Source organism: Chlorocebus sabaeus, chromosome X, assembly GCF_047675955.1.
Source record: "Chlorocebus sabaeus isolate Y175 chromosome X, mChlSab1.0.hap1, whole genome shotgun sequence".
In the NCBI taxonomy this organism is placed as follows: Eukaryota; Metazoa; Chordata; class Mammalia; order Primates; family Cercopithecidae; genus Chlorocebus; species Chlorocebus sabaeus.
In genome coordinates this window covers 52,205,876-52,222,218 of record NC_132933.1, presented here as the reverse complement: position 1 = coordinate 52,222,218, position 16,343 = coordinate 52,205,876, and the positions used below count along the sequence as shown (strand labels likewise).

Genomic DNA, 16,343 nt, shown 5'->3' with positions numbered 1-16,343 from the left:
TCTACTAAAAATACAAAAATTAGCCGGGCGTGGTGGTGCATGCCTGTAATCCCAGCTACTGAGGAGACTGAGGCAGGAGAATCACTTGAACCCGGGAGGCGGAGATTGCAGTGAGCCAGATCATGCAACTGCACTCCAGCCTGGGTGACAGAGTGAGACTCCATCTCAAAAAAAAAAAGAAAAGAAAACTTACAGGAAACAAATTATTTTTGCCAGTTAATCTCAGTAATGGGAAGGGAAAGCAGGCCATGACATCCATGTATTTGTCAACAAATAATTGGATGATTAAGAATGACACCCATGACAAAATTAGCCAGGTGTGGTGGCACATGCCTGTAATCCCAGCTACTCGGGAAGCTAAGGCAGGAGAATTGCTTGAACCCAGGAGGCGGAGGTTGCAGTGAGCCGAGATGGTGCCACCGCACTCCAGCCTGGGTGACAGAGCGAGATTCCATCTCAAAAAGAAAAGAAAAAAGAATGACACCCATTTCACACATGCTATGTGCCAAGCAATTTGCAAAGTGTTTTATATATACATAGATTGTTTCACTAAATTGGTCACAGCAATATCCATGAGATAAGTGCTATTATTATCCTTATTTTACATGGAGAGGGGCGTAAAAAGAGCGTTTGAGAGGTCAAGTAACTTGTTCTAGATCACAGAGCATGTAAGTGATAGAGTCAGGATTCAGGCCAGGTCAGCCTGACTCCAAAACTGCTGTGCTTGGCCAGAATGCTATATCGCCTATCTAAGCACCTGCCATATTTCAGACACTGTGCTAGGTGTTACATATACAACAGTGACCAAGATATAGCACTTGTCCTCTTAAACCTTACAGTCTAGTTGGAGGAGACAGACTACTAAACAGCTTAGTATAGCCTTCTCTTCTTTGATATTCCTTGGCTTGGTTATGTATAAAGGTAATCAGTAAAGGCAAATGGTAAATACCAATATCCTGAAATACTTCAATTCCTTTTGTAGGTCCTCAGAGCAAAGGCCTCTCCCCTCCATGTATCATGAATGTCCCTAACAGTTACAAATGGACATGAGTATATTTACATGTTCCTTCATTGTGTGGCTCTGGGTCACATGTGGGCACTGACACCCTGCTTAGTCTCCTTTGAAGAGAGACAATGAGAAACATTATGTGGAAATACACGTATTAATGAAATAGAATCATCTGATGGAAAATTTTTAAGTGTCAGACATAATAGCTGTATTTCATTTCAATTGTCCTTTTGCACTTACATTAACTGGCAAGTACTAAGGGAGCTTCATGACTGCACTTCATGGGCATGCCATTTTGAAATATATTCCTTACGAAAGTGACAATGATTCCCTTGTAAGCTATAAATTTCCAATATGATTGTGAAGATAAAGGGTTGGAAGACTTACATCTCAACAAATGACAATCATTTTCTCCCTTCCAGCCCAAAAACAATCAAAGGGCATTATCTAATACCATCATATTGTGCTACTCAATGCTGGCTGCATATGGGAATCACCGGGGAAATTTTACTATTACCAACGCCTGTGTCCCACCTCCAGCAATTGTGATGATTCAGTTGGTCTGGGCATGGTCTGCACTTGGAAGTTTGGAAAGATCCCTGGGAGATTTTAATACACATACAAGTTTGGGAACCACAGCCCTAATCAGAGGATCATAACCCTGATTGACTGCAAATTAGAATCAGCTTGGGGATCTTTTAAAAATTCAGATCCTTCGGCCACACCCCAGACCAATTAAATCAGAATCTCTGGAGGATCAAACCCCAGGAACTAGGAAGTGTTTTAAAAAGCTCCCTCAGGTGATTCCAATGATGTGCAGCCAAGGCTGGAAACCACCATAGTAGGTGAAACTCCAAATCTGAAAGGGCAATGACAAAATTTGCACTCATTGGTTCAGCAACTCTAAGATGAGCCTAACGAAAAGAAGCCCATTCTAGAAGGGGAGTGGGAAGCAGACTGAGGATAACTGTCCTACTTTAATATTAAAATGAGTTCACTTTTCTCTCACATGTATGAGAGTTAATTTTTTTTTTTTTTAAGACGAAGTTTCGCTCTTGTTGCCCAGGCTAGAGTGCAATAGCACGATCTCGGCTCACTGCAACCTCCACCTCCTGGGTTCAAGTGATTCTCCTGCATCAGCCTCCTGAGTAGCTGGGATTACAGGTGCCCACCACCGTGCCCAGCTAATTTTTTGTATTTTTAGTAGAAATGGGGTTTCACCATATTGGCCAGGCTGGTCTGGAACTTCTGACCTCAGGTGATCCACCTGCCTTGGCCTCCCAAAGTGCTGGGATTATAGGCGTGAGCCACCGCACCCAGTCTGAGAGTTAATTTTATTAACTTAGGCTAGGAATTATAATCTTTCGCTAGGATTACTAGTAACTGATGATACCTAAGCCCTACTTTCTACCATACCCCCCAAAATAATGGCAGAAGGAATGAGAAAGGAGTGCTTTAAAGAAATAAAAGCCTTTGCAAAGGACTGCAAACCAGTGCTCAGAATAGCTGGGTAGGTCTGGAAGAGTAGCAAGCAGAAAGACAAGCTATCTGGCCTATGTATTACCCAACTACTGTAGTTACATTTTATCTGCAACCTGGTGTGCACTTTTACTCATCACACCAAACACTGGACTTAGAGACCAAAAATTCAAAGTGATTCTCATCCTTGGCGACACACGAGTCATCTGGAGAGCTTTTAAAATAACGATGCTAGGGCTACTCCCAAAATGAATTAAATCAGAATGTGAAGGGATGACACCCAGGAACTTGTTTTTGAAGGTCTCCAGGTAATATGCAACCAAGGCTGAGAATAGTTGCTCTGGGTCAGTCGTTCCTAAACTTGAATGCACACCAGAATCACCTGAAATACATATTAAATTTGATTGCCCTAGCCCCAGCGTTTCTGATTCAGTTGGTGGAGAGCCCAAATGTGTGCATTTCTAACAAGTTTCCAGGTGATGCCAAAGCTGCCGGTCCAGGGATCACACTTTGACAGGTAAAACTCGACTACTGGTTCACAACCTTGACTGCATACTAGAATCACCGGGCAGGGTGGACAGTAATTTTTAAAAGACTTATGACTAAGACCCTCCCCAAACCAATTAAATTGGAATCTCTGGGGTCCAGTCATCAATATTTTTTATATATTTTTGAGACTGGGCCACACACTATTACCTAGGATGGAGTGCAGTGGTACAATCGTGGCTTACTGGAGCCCCGACCTCCCAGGCCCAAGTAATCCTCCCGCCTCAGCCTCCTGAGTAGCTGGGACTACAGGCACACACCACCACACCCGGAATTTTGTTTTTGTAGAGATGGAGGTCTCACTATGTTGCCCAGGCTGGTCTCAAACTCTTGAATGCAAGCAGTCCTCCCACCTCAGCCTCCCAAAGTGCTGGGATTACAGGTGTGAGTCACTGTACCCAGCCCAGATCTTGGTTTCTAAACACCATTCTACACTGAAAGGAACCAGGGCTCATTGGAAATGGCTGGTTCCAGGACTGGGGCAAGGAAAATGTAAAGTGACCCTGGGAATCTTGTGCCAGAATCTAAGGAAGTGCTCAAATACTAATGGAGGCATGTTAAGTGACATGAGAGCCAGCTGAAGGGACTCCCACTGGCCAAACTGTAGAAAATTTGAGCATCAAAAGGAAGATAATTGAAGTGAACTTAAAACATGGAATTCAAATAAGAAAATCACTGAATCAAGTGATGTTAACATAAAAAAAAAGGGGGGGGGAAACAACTTTGCCACTATTGTGCCGGACCACTGTCAACTCCAATTTGGACAGAAGTGGGTTCAAGAGGCCGAAGAACAGATCCAGAGACAGCAAACAAGACATGGTGCTTTTTTGTTTGTTTGTTTTTGTTTTAACTGGGGACTTACATTCAGGGAAGAGTCCAGTGGTGATGGGCTGGACGGAACTGCAACCATGTGCAAAAGCATGGGGTTTATATAGCATTTTCACTTAACCCTCTCCCTAACAACCTGCACCTGGCAACCTTCATTTAAACCAAAACAAAGGGCCTCAATTCCTCGTATGGCCTGCATTTCATGGGACAGGCCAGGACCTCAGATGTTCCTCACAGATAAGAAATGGATCTCTGGGTTCCCTAGCTGGAAACTCCCTATCGCATTCAAGTGCATCTGCCATACAGGGCCATTCTCAGGATATGCTTCAGTTATTGCTATCAGGTGCATTTACCATATAGTCACCATAGTAATTATTAGGAAGCAATTATTATACTAATTTCTTGCTCTAAAAATTGGTATTAAAGGGGAAAGACTTAGGTCTTTACCTGGCTTTTTTGGAGGAACTCTAGTTCATACCCTTGAGATAGGGAAAAGCTCATTTTTATAAAAGAGTGACAGCTGGCTGGGTGCAGTGGCTCACGCCTGTAATCCCAGAAATTTGGGAGGCCGAGGGAGGTGGATAACCTGTGGTCAGGAGTTCAAAACCAGCCTGGCCAACATGGTGAAATCCCGTCTCTACTAAAAATACAAAATTAGCTAGGCCTGGTGGCAGGTGCATGTAATCTCAGCTACTTGGGAGGCTGAGGCAGAAGAATTGCTTGAACCCAAGAGGCAGAGGTTGCGGTGAGCCGAGATCGCGCCACTGCACTCCAGCCTGGGCAATAAGAGCAAAACTCCGTCTCCAAAAAAAAAAAAGTAACAGTTAATAAACACAGATTGATTGACAGAATTAGGAAATCATGGCTTTTCAATCCCCAATTAAACTATTAATTTACCATCAGTGGGTACACAAAAATAAAATAAAATAAAGAGAAAGTAATTATGTTGTTGAGACAGGGTCTTGCTCTGCCACCCAGGCTGGAGTGTAGTGACACAATCTGATCATGGCTTACTGCAGCCTCTACCTCTCAGGCTCAAGCTAATCTCCTACCTCAGACCCCCACGTAGCTAAAAATACAAGTGTATGCCACTGTGCCAAGTTTTCTTTTTTTTTTTTTGGTAGAGACCTGGTCTCACCATATTCCCCGGGCTGTTCTCAAACTCCTATACTCAAGAAATCCTCCCGCTTCAGCCTCCCAAAGTGCTGGGATTACACAGGTGTGAGCTACCACATCTGACCAAAATAAATTAAAAAATTAAAAAATATTAAATGACTGAGTCAGGAAACAATAATCAATGGATGCTAAAATCTTTAGGGAAGAGGTTGTTGGGAAACAGGATAGTCACATGGCATTAGAGTGACATCCAATAGCTTTTTTTTTTTTGAAATGGAGTTTCGCTCTTGTTGCCCAGGCTGGAGTGCAATGGCACAATCTCAGCTCACTGCAACTGCCACCTCCTGGGTTCAAGCGATTCTCCTGCCTCAGCCTGCCGAGTAGCTGGGATTACAGGCGTGCACCACCACACCCAGCTAATTTTTGTATTTTTAGTAGAGATGAGGTTTCACCGTGTTGGCCAGGCTGGTCTTGAACTTCTGACATCAGGTGATCCACCTGCCTCAGCCTCCCAGAGTGCTGGGATTACAGGCGTGAGCCACTGCACCTGGCCAACATCCCACAGATTTCTTATTAATTACAAAGAAGAAAATTACATGGAGAGTCCTGAGGGCCATCAACCTAACCATCACCTTTACTACAAGTGAGCAACTGAAATAATGTACCTCCTAATGGGATGCAACATGATGTACATACCAACACTTTAAGTTTTTGGGTTTTTTTTTTTTTTTTTTGAGACAGGATCTTGCTGTGTCACCCAGGCTGGAGTGCAGTGGCACCATCATGGTTCACTGCAGCCTCAACCTCCTGGGCTCAAGCAATCCTCCCACCTCAGCCTCCTAAATACCTGGGGCTACAGACATGCACCAGCACGTCCAGCTAGCTGTTAAATTTTGGATTTTTTTGAGACAGGGTCTTGCTCTGTCATGCAGGCTGGAGTACAGTGGTAAAACCATGGCTCACTGCAGCCTCCACCTCCTAGGCTCAAGCAATCCTCCTGCCTCAACCTCCAAAAGTAGCTGGAACTACATGTGTGCACCACTGTGCCTGGCTAATTTTTTTTTGTTTTTTGTGGAGATAGGGTTTTGCCATATTGCCTAGGTTGGAGAAAAAGATTTTAAAACTTTCCTTCATGACACTGTTTCTGAAAAAAAAAAAGAAAAGAAAAACTTTAAAAACTGATATAAAACCCTTTCACACAGAAAAAAACATATTTTGGTTCTCAAGATTTGGTTCTCTATGTTACTAAGGCTGAGGATGGTCTTGAATTCCTGGGCCTAAGTGATCCTCCTGCCTCCACCTGAGCCACTGCCCACAGATCACTTAAGTATTCTTGTCAAAAATGTGTTTTTGTTTCTTTGTTTTTTTGAGACAGAGTTTCGCTCTTGTTGCCCAGGCTAGAGTGCAATGGCACAACCTCCGCCTCCCGGGTTCAAGTGATTCTCCTGCCTCAGCCTCCCGAATAGCTGGGATTACAGGCATGTGCTACCATGCCCAGCTAATTTTGTATTTTTAGTAGAGATGGGGTTTCTCCATGTTGGTCAGGCTGATCTCAAACTCCTGATCTCAGGTGATCCACCTGCCTCAGCCTCCCAAAGTGCTGGGATTACAGACGTGAGCCACCATGCCCGGCCATCAAAAATGTTTTAATGTGAGTCTAATCAAGCCACTAGACCTAACTTCAAGTTTATAAGAAATTTAGGTCAAGAAAAAGTTAAACATGAACACAAGTAAACAAAACATCCTGGTTTACCCAAGACTGAGGAGTTTCTCAGGATGTAAGGTCAGTGTTTGACCTAGGAAAGTCCTAGACAAACCAGGACAGTTGGTCACCTTAAAATCAGACAAATCCATAATGTGGAACAGACCTGGTCTCTAAAAAGTCAGTGCCTTGGGTAAAAAAAAAAAAAAAGTGAGGAGATCATTCTACATTAAGGGAGACTAAAGAGGCCAGACATGGAGGCTCATGCCTGTAATCCCAGTACTCTGGGAGGCCGAGGTAGGTGTATCACTTGAGGTCACGAGTTCAAGGCCAGCCTAGCCAACATGGTGAAACCCCATCTCTACTAAAAATACAAAAATTAGCCGGGTGTGGTGGCACATACCTGTAATCCCAGCTACTCGGAAGGCTGAGGCAGGAGAATCACTTGAACTCAGGAGGTAGAGGTTGCAGGGAGCTGAGATTGGGCCACTGCACTCCAGCCTGGGCTATGACAGAGCAAGACCATCTCCCAAAAAAAAGAAAGATACTAAAGAGACACAGACACAACCACCAAATGTAACATGTGAATTGGCCATAAAAAACATTTTGGGGACAGTTGGGGCAATTGAATGTAAAGCAGTTGTACCTTGCCAGTCCACAGATGTAAATGAACAATGCCACTAAGTCAATACACTGTTTAATTCAGGTGCCTTTTTTTTTTTTTTTAAGACTTTTTTGATAAAGAATGTGATACTCTGGCACTTTGGGAGGCCGAGACAGGCAGATAACTTTAGGTCAGTAGTTTAAGACCAGCCTGGCCAACATGGTGAAACCCCATCTCTACTAAAAATACAAAAAAAAATTAGCCAGGCATGATGGCGCATGCCTATAATCCCAGCTACATGGGAGGCTGAGGCATGAGAATTTCTTGAGCCCAGGAGGCAGAGGTTGCAGTGAACCAAGATTGCACCACTGCACTCCAGCCTGGGTGACAGAGCAAGACTCTCACTCAAAAAAAAAAGAAAGAAAAGAAAAAGAAAAAAAGAAAAAGAAAAAGAAGAAAGAAAGAAAGGAAGGAAAGGAAAGGAAAAAGGAAAAGGAAAAGGAAAAGGAAAAGGAAAGAAAAAGAAAAAGAATGCAGGCCAGGTGCAGTGGCTCACGCCTGTAATCCCAGCACTTTAGGAGGCCGAGGTGGGTGGATCACCTGAGGTCAAGAGTTCAAGACCAGCCTGGCCAACATGGTGAAACCCCATCTCTATTAAAAATACAAAAATCAGCCCGGTGTGGTAGCATGCACCTGTAATCCCAGCTTCTCAGGAGGCTGAGGCAGGAAAAACGACTTGAACCCAGGAGGCGGAGGTTGCAGTGAGCTGAGATCGTGCTGCTGCACTCCAGCCTGGGTGACAGAGTAAGACTCCATCTCAAAAAAAAGAAAAAAAAGAAAAAGAAAAAGAATGTGGTACTATGATATATACTTTGGTATAAACTCCTCATCTCCCTGTGAAACATCAGGCAGTCTCCAGATCACACCTCAAGAAGCACTGGACTACATTAGATGACATTAGTGAAGATTAGTGAGGTACTGCTAATTTTCTTAGTTGAACTCATAATATTATGGTTATGTTGAAAAATGTCCTTATGCTTAGAAGATAGATGTATAAGGTATACATGTATCTGTATACCTTATACAGATAGATGAGGTATCTTCATCTAAAGATGAAGAGTTGGCCGGGCGTGGTGGCTCATGCCTGTAATCCCAGCACTTTGGGAGGCCAGGCTGGGAGGATTGCTTGAGCCCAAGAGTTTCAGACCAGCCGGAGCAAGACGGTGAGATCTCATCACTATAGAAAAATGTAAAAATAGCCAGGCATGGTGGCAAACACGTGTAGTCTCAGCTACTTGGGAGGCTGAGATAGGAGGATCCCTTGAGCCCAGGAGTTCAAGGTGGCAGTGAGCCATGATAGTGCTACTGCACTACAGCCTGGGTAACAAAGCAAAACCCCGTCTTAACAAAAAAAAAAATATGACTCACTGAAGACTCAGATGATTTTTAGCATTTTTAAAGCAATAAAGTACATTTTAATTGAGGTACACACACTGGTTTTTTAGATGTAATGATATTGTACACTTAATAGACTATAGTATAAGCAATGTTTATATGCACTGGGAAACCATAAAATTCATGTTACTTGCTTTATTGAGATATTCACTATGTTGTGGCAATCTGGAACCAAACCCGCAATATCTCTGAGGGTATAACCATAAACAAGTAACAAAATTATGAGGAAGTTGATTTTCCATAGCCAATCCTATATTTATTCATTAAATATTCCTTCAGGGAGGAATATTTAAGTTAAAAACAGAAAGGTGAGTAGAGTTAAGTCAGAAGAGTTAGGGAAAAGAATACTCCAAGCTGAGGAAACAGAATGTGAAAAGGACCAGAATGAAAGAACTTTCTACTTTTCAGGGAAAGGAATCCAATATATCTAGAGAAATGGAGTTCTTCGGATTATGAAGTGGCCTTTGAGCTTCATCAATAATGTTGGACTTTATTTTAAAAGCAATAGGAAGTTGGCTGGGTGCAGTGGCTCACGCCTGTAATCCCAGCATTTTGGGAGGCCGAGGCGGGTGGATCATTTGAGGTCAGCAGTTCGAGACCAGCCTGGTCAACAAGGTGAAACCCTGTCTCTACTAAAAATACAAAAAAAAAAAAAAAAAAAAGAGCCAGGCATGATGGCACACACCTGTTATCCCAGCTACTTGGGAGGCTGAGGCACGAGAATCGCTTGAACCCAGGAGGCGGAGGTTGCAGTGAGCTGAGATTGCACCACTGCACTCTAGCCTGGGTGACAGACTGAGACCCTGTCTCAAAATAACTAACTAAATAAAATAAAAGCAACAGGAAGCCAACGACAGATTTTAAGTAATGGAGAAACATGAGATTTGCATTTTTTCTTAAGAGATAGGATCTTGCTATATTGTCCAGGCTGGTCTTGAACTCCTGGGTTCAAGAAATCCTCCAGCCTCAGCCTCCACAGTAGCTGGTATTTCAGGTGTGTGCCATGGTGCTAGAATGAACTGGGGCAAGAGTGAATACAAGCAGCAACAGTTGGGAAGATGACTATTGCAGCAATAATCTGGAGAGAGATGATGGAAGCCTGCAGGGATGGTGACTTTGTGAAAAATTGGATGGGTCCAATAGTACAGGAGAAGGACTCAGAAGTCATTCCCAGGCTCTGGCTTGGGTGACTGAGTAAATTGTTATATTCATAAAGACTGAGAATAGAGGAGGAAGAACATGTTTAGGGGAAAGATGGAAAGTATTCAACATTAGATTATTGAGTTTGAAGAATCTAGAAGATATCCAAGAGGAAGTTACCTTATAGGTAGTTGGATACAGGAATGAAAAGGAACTCTGTTTTCTGGCTTAAGTGATTGATAGAGATGGTATTGCCATTTGCTGATATAGGGAATAAATGGGAAAAAATGCTTTTTTGAAAATTTCAGTTATAAAAATAATATAACTCATTGCATAAAATTAAAAAATAAGGAAATGAAAAAATTTATGCGACTACCATAAACCAACACTTTGGGAGGCCGAGGCAGGTGGATCACCTGAGGTCAAGAGTTCGAGACCAGTCTGACCAACATGGTGAAACCCCGTCTCTACTAAAAATACAAAAATTAGCTGGGCATGGCGGCAGGCACCTGTAATCCCAGCTACTCAGGAGGCTGAGTCAGGGGAATCGCTTGAACTGGGAGGCGGAGGTTGCAGTGAGCTGAGATCACGCCACTGCACTCCATCCTGTGTGACAGAGTGAGGCTCCATCTCAAAAAATAAAAATAAAATAAATCTTTCTGGCTGCTCCTCCTTGGGCTAGATAATTCTTAGAGATAGCAAGGGTTCAGCTGGAAGATTTCTTTGATATACAAACTAACCAATTCAGAGCTATATTGCCCCTATCTGGCACGGACACCCCAAGAGACAACATTCCAGTGTCCTAATCACCCCATGGCCAGGTACCAGACAACTAGGGAGCCACCCCTATACCTTATTCAAAGTAGCCAATCCTAAACTGTTCACTCTGCCCTGCATTGCCTTTCCCAAGGAAACTCAAGTAACAGCAGTGGCCTAAACCTTCCCCTCTTCTGTCTTCTGCCTCCTGCCTACTCTGGTGTCTTTCCCATGTAGCCCTATGTGGCATAATATGTCTCCTGTCTCTAGGACCTGTGAGCATAATAGACTTTGTTTTCCTGAGCCTCTCCTGTGTCTCCTCTTCTGGCTATACCTGACCCACCATCTAAAAAAAGAATAGAAAACATTATATAGTAGGTTTAACAGCCATATTTTTCTAAGAAGGAGGCTTCTCTAGAATGTTTGATTGAGAAGAATTAAAAATACCAGTTAACCAGATATCACTTTGTGAATCAGACAACGCTTACTAAGTTACACATCCTTAGGCCTTTAGATTACCAAAACATAATCTAAATTGTTGGGCAAGTACCTAAGAACAATTCCAGAGTTGATGAAATCATGGACTAGAGAATGTTAAATATAGTCAGTTTTCAATATCCAGTTTATTATGCTGTATTAGATTTTGGAGCTTTTGCCTCCACACTACACAGCACAGTTATAGGTATTCAGTCTCTTTGAAAATCTCCTTTCCCTTAGGGTCTCTCCAATAACCAATTCTTCCTCCATTGGTGAGAGTTCATTGGTGCTATTGTTCCTAGGGACAACTACATTTTCTTTTCTTTTTTTTGAGATGGTGTCTTGCTCTGTCACCCAGGCTGGAGTGCAGTGGCGTGATTTCGGCTCGCTGCAACCTCCACCTCCCAGGTTCAAGCAATTATCCTGCCTCAGCCTCCCAAATAGCTGGGATTACAGGTGCCCACCACCAGTGATAACTACATTTTCAAGGGGCATTCGAGATGCCTTAAAACCAAGAAAACCCGAAAGAATTAATCTCATCTAATGATCAGTCACCTGGTATTCACTTCATGGCTTACTCTGCTTTAAAAAACCTCGACTGTGTCTGGTTTTAATCCTTAACTACCTCATGAATCCAGAAGTCTTAGAAATATCTAAAAATTGTAGCATCTCTGAGCAAATGCACAGGCTCCAGTCAATGTAAAATTATTACCAGCTGCTAAAAAAAAGGTCATTTGTCCACACCATAAGCAGAATCAAATGGAGGAGACAAGACTATAAACTAAAACCAAGGCTGACAGCAATAGGAAGAAACAGTACAGAACCAGGAGTGGGGGGTGGTCAAACCCAAGCAAACGGGCATGATTGAAAGGGAATCTGAAAACTAAGGTTAAGTCTGCCTTGAGAGGGTGCGGTGGCTCACACTTATAATCCCAGTACTTTGGGAGGCCAAGGCAGGTGGATCACTTGAGGTCAGGAGTTTGGGACCAGCCTGGCCAACACGGCGAAACCCCGTCTCTACTAAAAATACAAAAATTAGCCAGGCATGGTGGCACGCACCTGTAATCCTAGCTACTGGGGAAGCTGAGGCACGAGAATCACTTGAACCCGGGAGGCGGAGGTTGCAGTGAGCCAAGATCATGCCACGACACTCAGCCTGGGCAAGAATGAGACTCCATCTCAAAAAAAAAAAAAAAAAAAGTCTGCCTCAGACCAGAGGCCTACTACATTCTTCCTATTCACAAACCAAAGGTTGGTTTCCACTGTAGTGCTCCCAGGGTCTGCAATGTAGCAATATGCCAAACCTGAAAGTTTCTGAAACTTCAGCCTTAACAAATAGCCTGCAGTCTTCTAGGAGGCTGCTTATCGAGTGAAGAGGAGTACCAGCTCACAGTGTGGGGTGTGGGGGAACAAATCCACAGGGACAGCTTGCTGCAGGACAAAGGGCTCGCTTAAGAGCTTCTTAGCAGGGTCTGGAGGACAGCACAGCCTGTAGAAACAGAACATAGCATCAGTTCCCAGGAATAAAAGGAAGAACCCACAGGAATACAATTGCTTAAAATAGAGGCCCTTCTACTGTGTTCCCACAGGCCCCCTGTGTTTCTCTTATACAGCATTTATCTTATTTAATATAACTGTTTTTCTTCACCATCTTCCTTACTGAAGTATAATCTTTTTAAGGATAGAAATGAAGTAAACACTGCTTAATATTCATTTCTGTGTTCCCAGTATGTGACACAGAATAAGGGTTCAATACATATTTGGTTGGAGCTGAAGAGCCTGCATGTTTATAAGGCCTTAAGATACATAATCACCAAACTCTTCTAAAAAGGGTTGTACCACTTTACATCCAAACCAGCAAAGTAGAAGAGTATTTGTTTGCCTGGATAACATTCAATACAGTCATGCATCACTTAACAATGGGGGTACATTCTGAAAATTGCATTGTTAGGCAATTTCTTCATTGTGTGAACATAATAGAGCATACTTACACATACCTAGATGACAGAGCCTACTACACATCTAGGCTATACGCTATAGCCTATTTCTCCTCAGCTACAAATCTGTACAGCATGTTACTGTACTGAACACTGTAGACAACTGTAACACAGTGGTAAGTATTTATGTATCTAAACATTAAAAAGTACTGTAAAAATATAGTAGAAAAACTGGTCAACCTGGACAGCATTGTAAGACTCCATCTCTACAAAATTTTAATTTTAACTGATTTTAAAATTAGTTGGGTGTGGTAGTACATGCCTGTATTTCTAGCTACTCTGGGGGCTGAGGCCGGAGATCACTTGAAACCAGGAATTCAATACCAGCCTGGGCAGTATAGCGAGACTCTGTCTTTACCAAAAAATAAAAAATAAATAAACTAAGGTCCAGACATGCTGGCTCATGCCTGAAATCCCAGCACTTTGGAAGGCTGAGATGAGAGGACTGCTTGAGCTCAGGAGTTCGAGACCAGCTGGGGCCACATGACAAAACCCTGTCTCTACAAAAAACACAAAAACTAGCTGGGCATGGTGGCTCACACCTGTAGTGCCAGCTACTCAGGAGGCTGAGGCAGGAGGATGGCTTAAGCCCAGGAGATAGAGGTTGCAGTGAGCTGAGATCACACCACTGTACTCTAGCCTGGGACAGGATCATCAATATCACTGTTTTGTACCTCCACATCTCGTCCCACTAGAAGGTCTTCAGGGGCAATAACATACATGGAGCTGTTATCTCCTGTGATAACAATGCCTTCTTCTGGAATACGTCCTGAAGGATCTGCCTGAGGCTGTTTTACAGTTAACTTTAAAAAAATAAGTAGAAGGACTATCTGCTAAAATAACAAAAGTACAGTATAGTAAGTATATAAACCAGTAACACAGTCATTTATTATCAAGTATTATGTACTATAGATAACTACACGTACTTAATTTTATAAGTGGTGATGCTGGTGTAAACAAACCTACTGACAGCACAATAAATTTGTTTACACCAGCATGACCACAAACATGTAAGTAACCCATGTGATAAAACGTTACAACAGCTATGATGTCACTAGGCCATAGGAATTTTTCAGCTCCATTATAATTTTTTTTTTTTTTTTTTGAGACGGAGTCTTGCTCTATCACCCAGGCTGGAGTGCAGTGGCACAATCTTGTCTCATTGCAACCTCCACCTCCTGGATTCAAGCGATTCTCCTGCCTCAGTCTCCCAAATAGCTGGGATTACAGGCACGCATGACCACCACACCCGGCTAATTTTTGTATTTTAGTAGGGATGGGGTTTCACTATGTTGGCCAGGCTGGTCTTAAACTCCTGACCTCAAGTGACCCTCCCGCCTCAGCCTTCTGAAGTGCTGGGATTACAGGCATGAGCCATCGTGCCTGGTCAGCTCCATTATAATCTTATGGGACCAACATCATATATGCAGTCCATTGTTGACTGAAATGTTATTATGTGACACAAGACTGTAGTTTAGATAGCATTGTCCATTATAATCAAAAACACAACAAAAATATTCCCTATCACATCTACAATGGAACATTTTCTTATCCAATATAATAAGCAAAAGGAAATGAGTATTAGAAGGAGAGGGACAGAATTATTTTTATACATGGTGATCATATGGTCAGCTGCCACAACAATGTGAGAACCAACTAAAAAATGAATAAAACTAATAATAGAGTAAGGTAGCTGTACACCAGATTGGCAATAACTAATTGGAAAATGTCATGAAGGCTGAGCATGGTGGCTCACACCTGTAATCCTAACACTCCCAGGTTCAAGTGATTCTCCTGTCTCAACCTCCCAAGTAGCTGGGATTACAGGCGCACAAACCATGCCTGGCTAATTTTCTGTATTTTTATAGTAGACATGGGGTTTCACTGCGTTGCCCAGGCTAGTCTTGAACTCCTGAGCTCAGGCAATCCACCCATCTCGGCCTCCCAAAGTGCTAGGATTACAGGCGTGAGCCACCACACCCGGCTGACACATTCTTAAATTTTGCACCCAAACTAAGTACTTGACTTGCCTCATTCCTGACCCAGCCCTGTAATTGAGTCTTGAAGGTGGTATTTTTTTTTTTTGTTTCTGTTTCTTTACACTTCTCATGACTTGAAAGCTCAAATCACTTTCCAACTGTGTGCACGATAAGCATGAATGACTTTGATAATCAGAACAAAAAATTTTAAACAGAAGTCAAGACTTACTCAATGACATTCCTAGTAGATTCACCATGGAGCTTGCAGGAAACAAAAACTAGCGTGCGGATGGCCCTGCAGTTTCGAATGGCTTGAATCACCTTGTAATCTGAAGGAAGAAATACCTTGCTATTAGTATAATTAACTACTATGGTCTCTGTTATCACAAACCTCCAACTGACCAGAACTCAGGATTGATTAGAAATAGAGGGGAAACAGGTTCAGAGCCAGCCCACTGGGAGTACCCATAGCATGGTGTGGAAAAGAAGAACCAAAGTTGGTGGATAATACTGGGAACATCAAAATAGCTGTTCATCCTTACGCAGTCCGGCACGGGCTGGGTTCACCACAGCAACAATTGACTGTCCATCTTCCTTTGACTTTAGTAGCCCTGGCAAAATCTTCTCTGCTCGACCAGTGTGAAATTCAGAGTTGGTGATGCCTATGGAAGACAGGCCCACATGACATAACTCAAGCCCAGCAGTGGGGGAAAGCTTCAGCTTCACAGAAATGCACAGGAGCCAAGGGCTCTGCCATCTTCCCTTTGGATCTAGCATCACTCCAAGTAACAAGGAAAGAAGTGCTTTTGGACAGACCCGCTTCATTTTTTCCAAAGTACTTTCCCTTGGAATAGCTCAGTAAGTCTTTCAGCTTGAGCAACTAGTATTTACACTTTTTTTTTTCTCTTGCGATGGAGTCTCGCTCTGTTGCCCAGACCGGAGTGCAGTGGTGCCATCTCAGCACACTACAACCTCCACCTCCCGGGTTCAAGCAATTCTCTGCCTCACCCTCCCGAGTAGCTTGGATTATAGGCGCCTGCCACCACGACCGGCTAATTTTTGTATTTTTAGTAGAGATGGGGTTTTACCATCTTGGCTAGGCTGGTCTTGAACTCCTGACCTTGTGATCCACCCGCCTCAGCCTCCCAAAGTGCTGGAATTACAGGTGTGAGCCACCATGCCTGCTATTTTACAACTTTACAACTCACATAGCATGCAAGGACTTATACCAAGACGAGAATCTTGACTTTTGCTC

General features: G+C 43.0%; 1 protein-coding gene and 1 pseudogene across 2 annotated transcripts in view; both read right to left on the bottom strand.

Moving 5' to 3' along the window:
- The window catches only part of LOC119620917 (phosducin-like protein 3 pseudogene), a 44,349-nt pseudogene extending 31,748 nt beyond the window's left edge, over positions 1–12,601 (bottom strand).
- The window catches only part of TRMT2B (tRNA methyltransferase 2 homolog B), a 38,741-nt gene continuing 33,632 nt past the window's right edge, over positions 11,235–16,343 (bottom strand). Inside the window, exons 11-13 of one of the 2 annotated variants that reach the window (XM_007992262.3) lie at positions 15,631–15,750; positions 15,318–15,417; positions 11,235–12,601 (exon numbers count right to left, since the gene is read on the bottom strand). In XM_007992262.3, coding sequence (XP_007990453.1) covers positions 12,475–12,601; positions 15,318–15,417; positions 15,631–15,750 — 347 coding nt within the window. In that variant the 3' untranslated portion in view covers positions 11,235–12,474. The remainder of the gene's footprint in view (positions 12,602–15,317; positions 15,418–15,630; positions 15,751–16,343) is intronic. The other variant, XM_037988942.2, reaches the window with a different exon arrangement.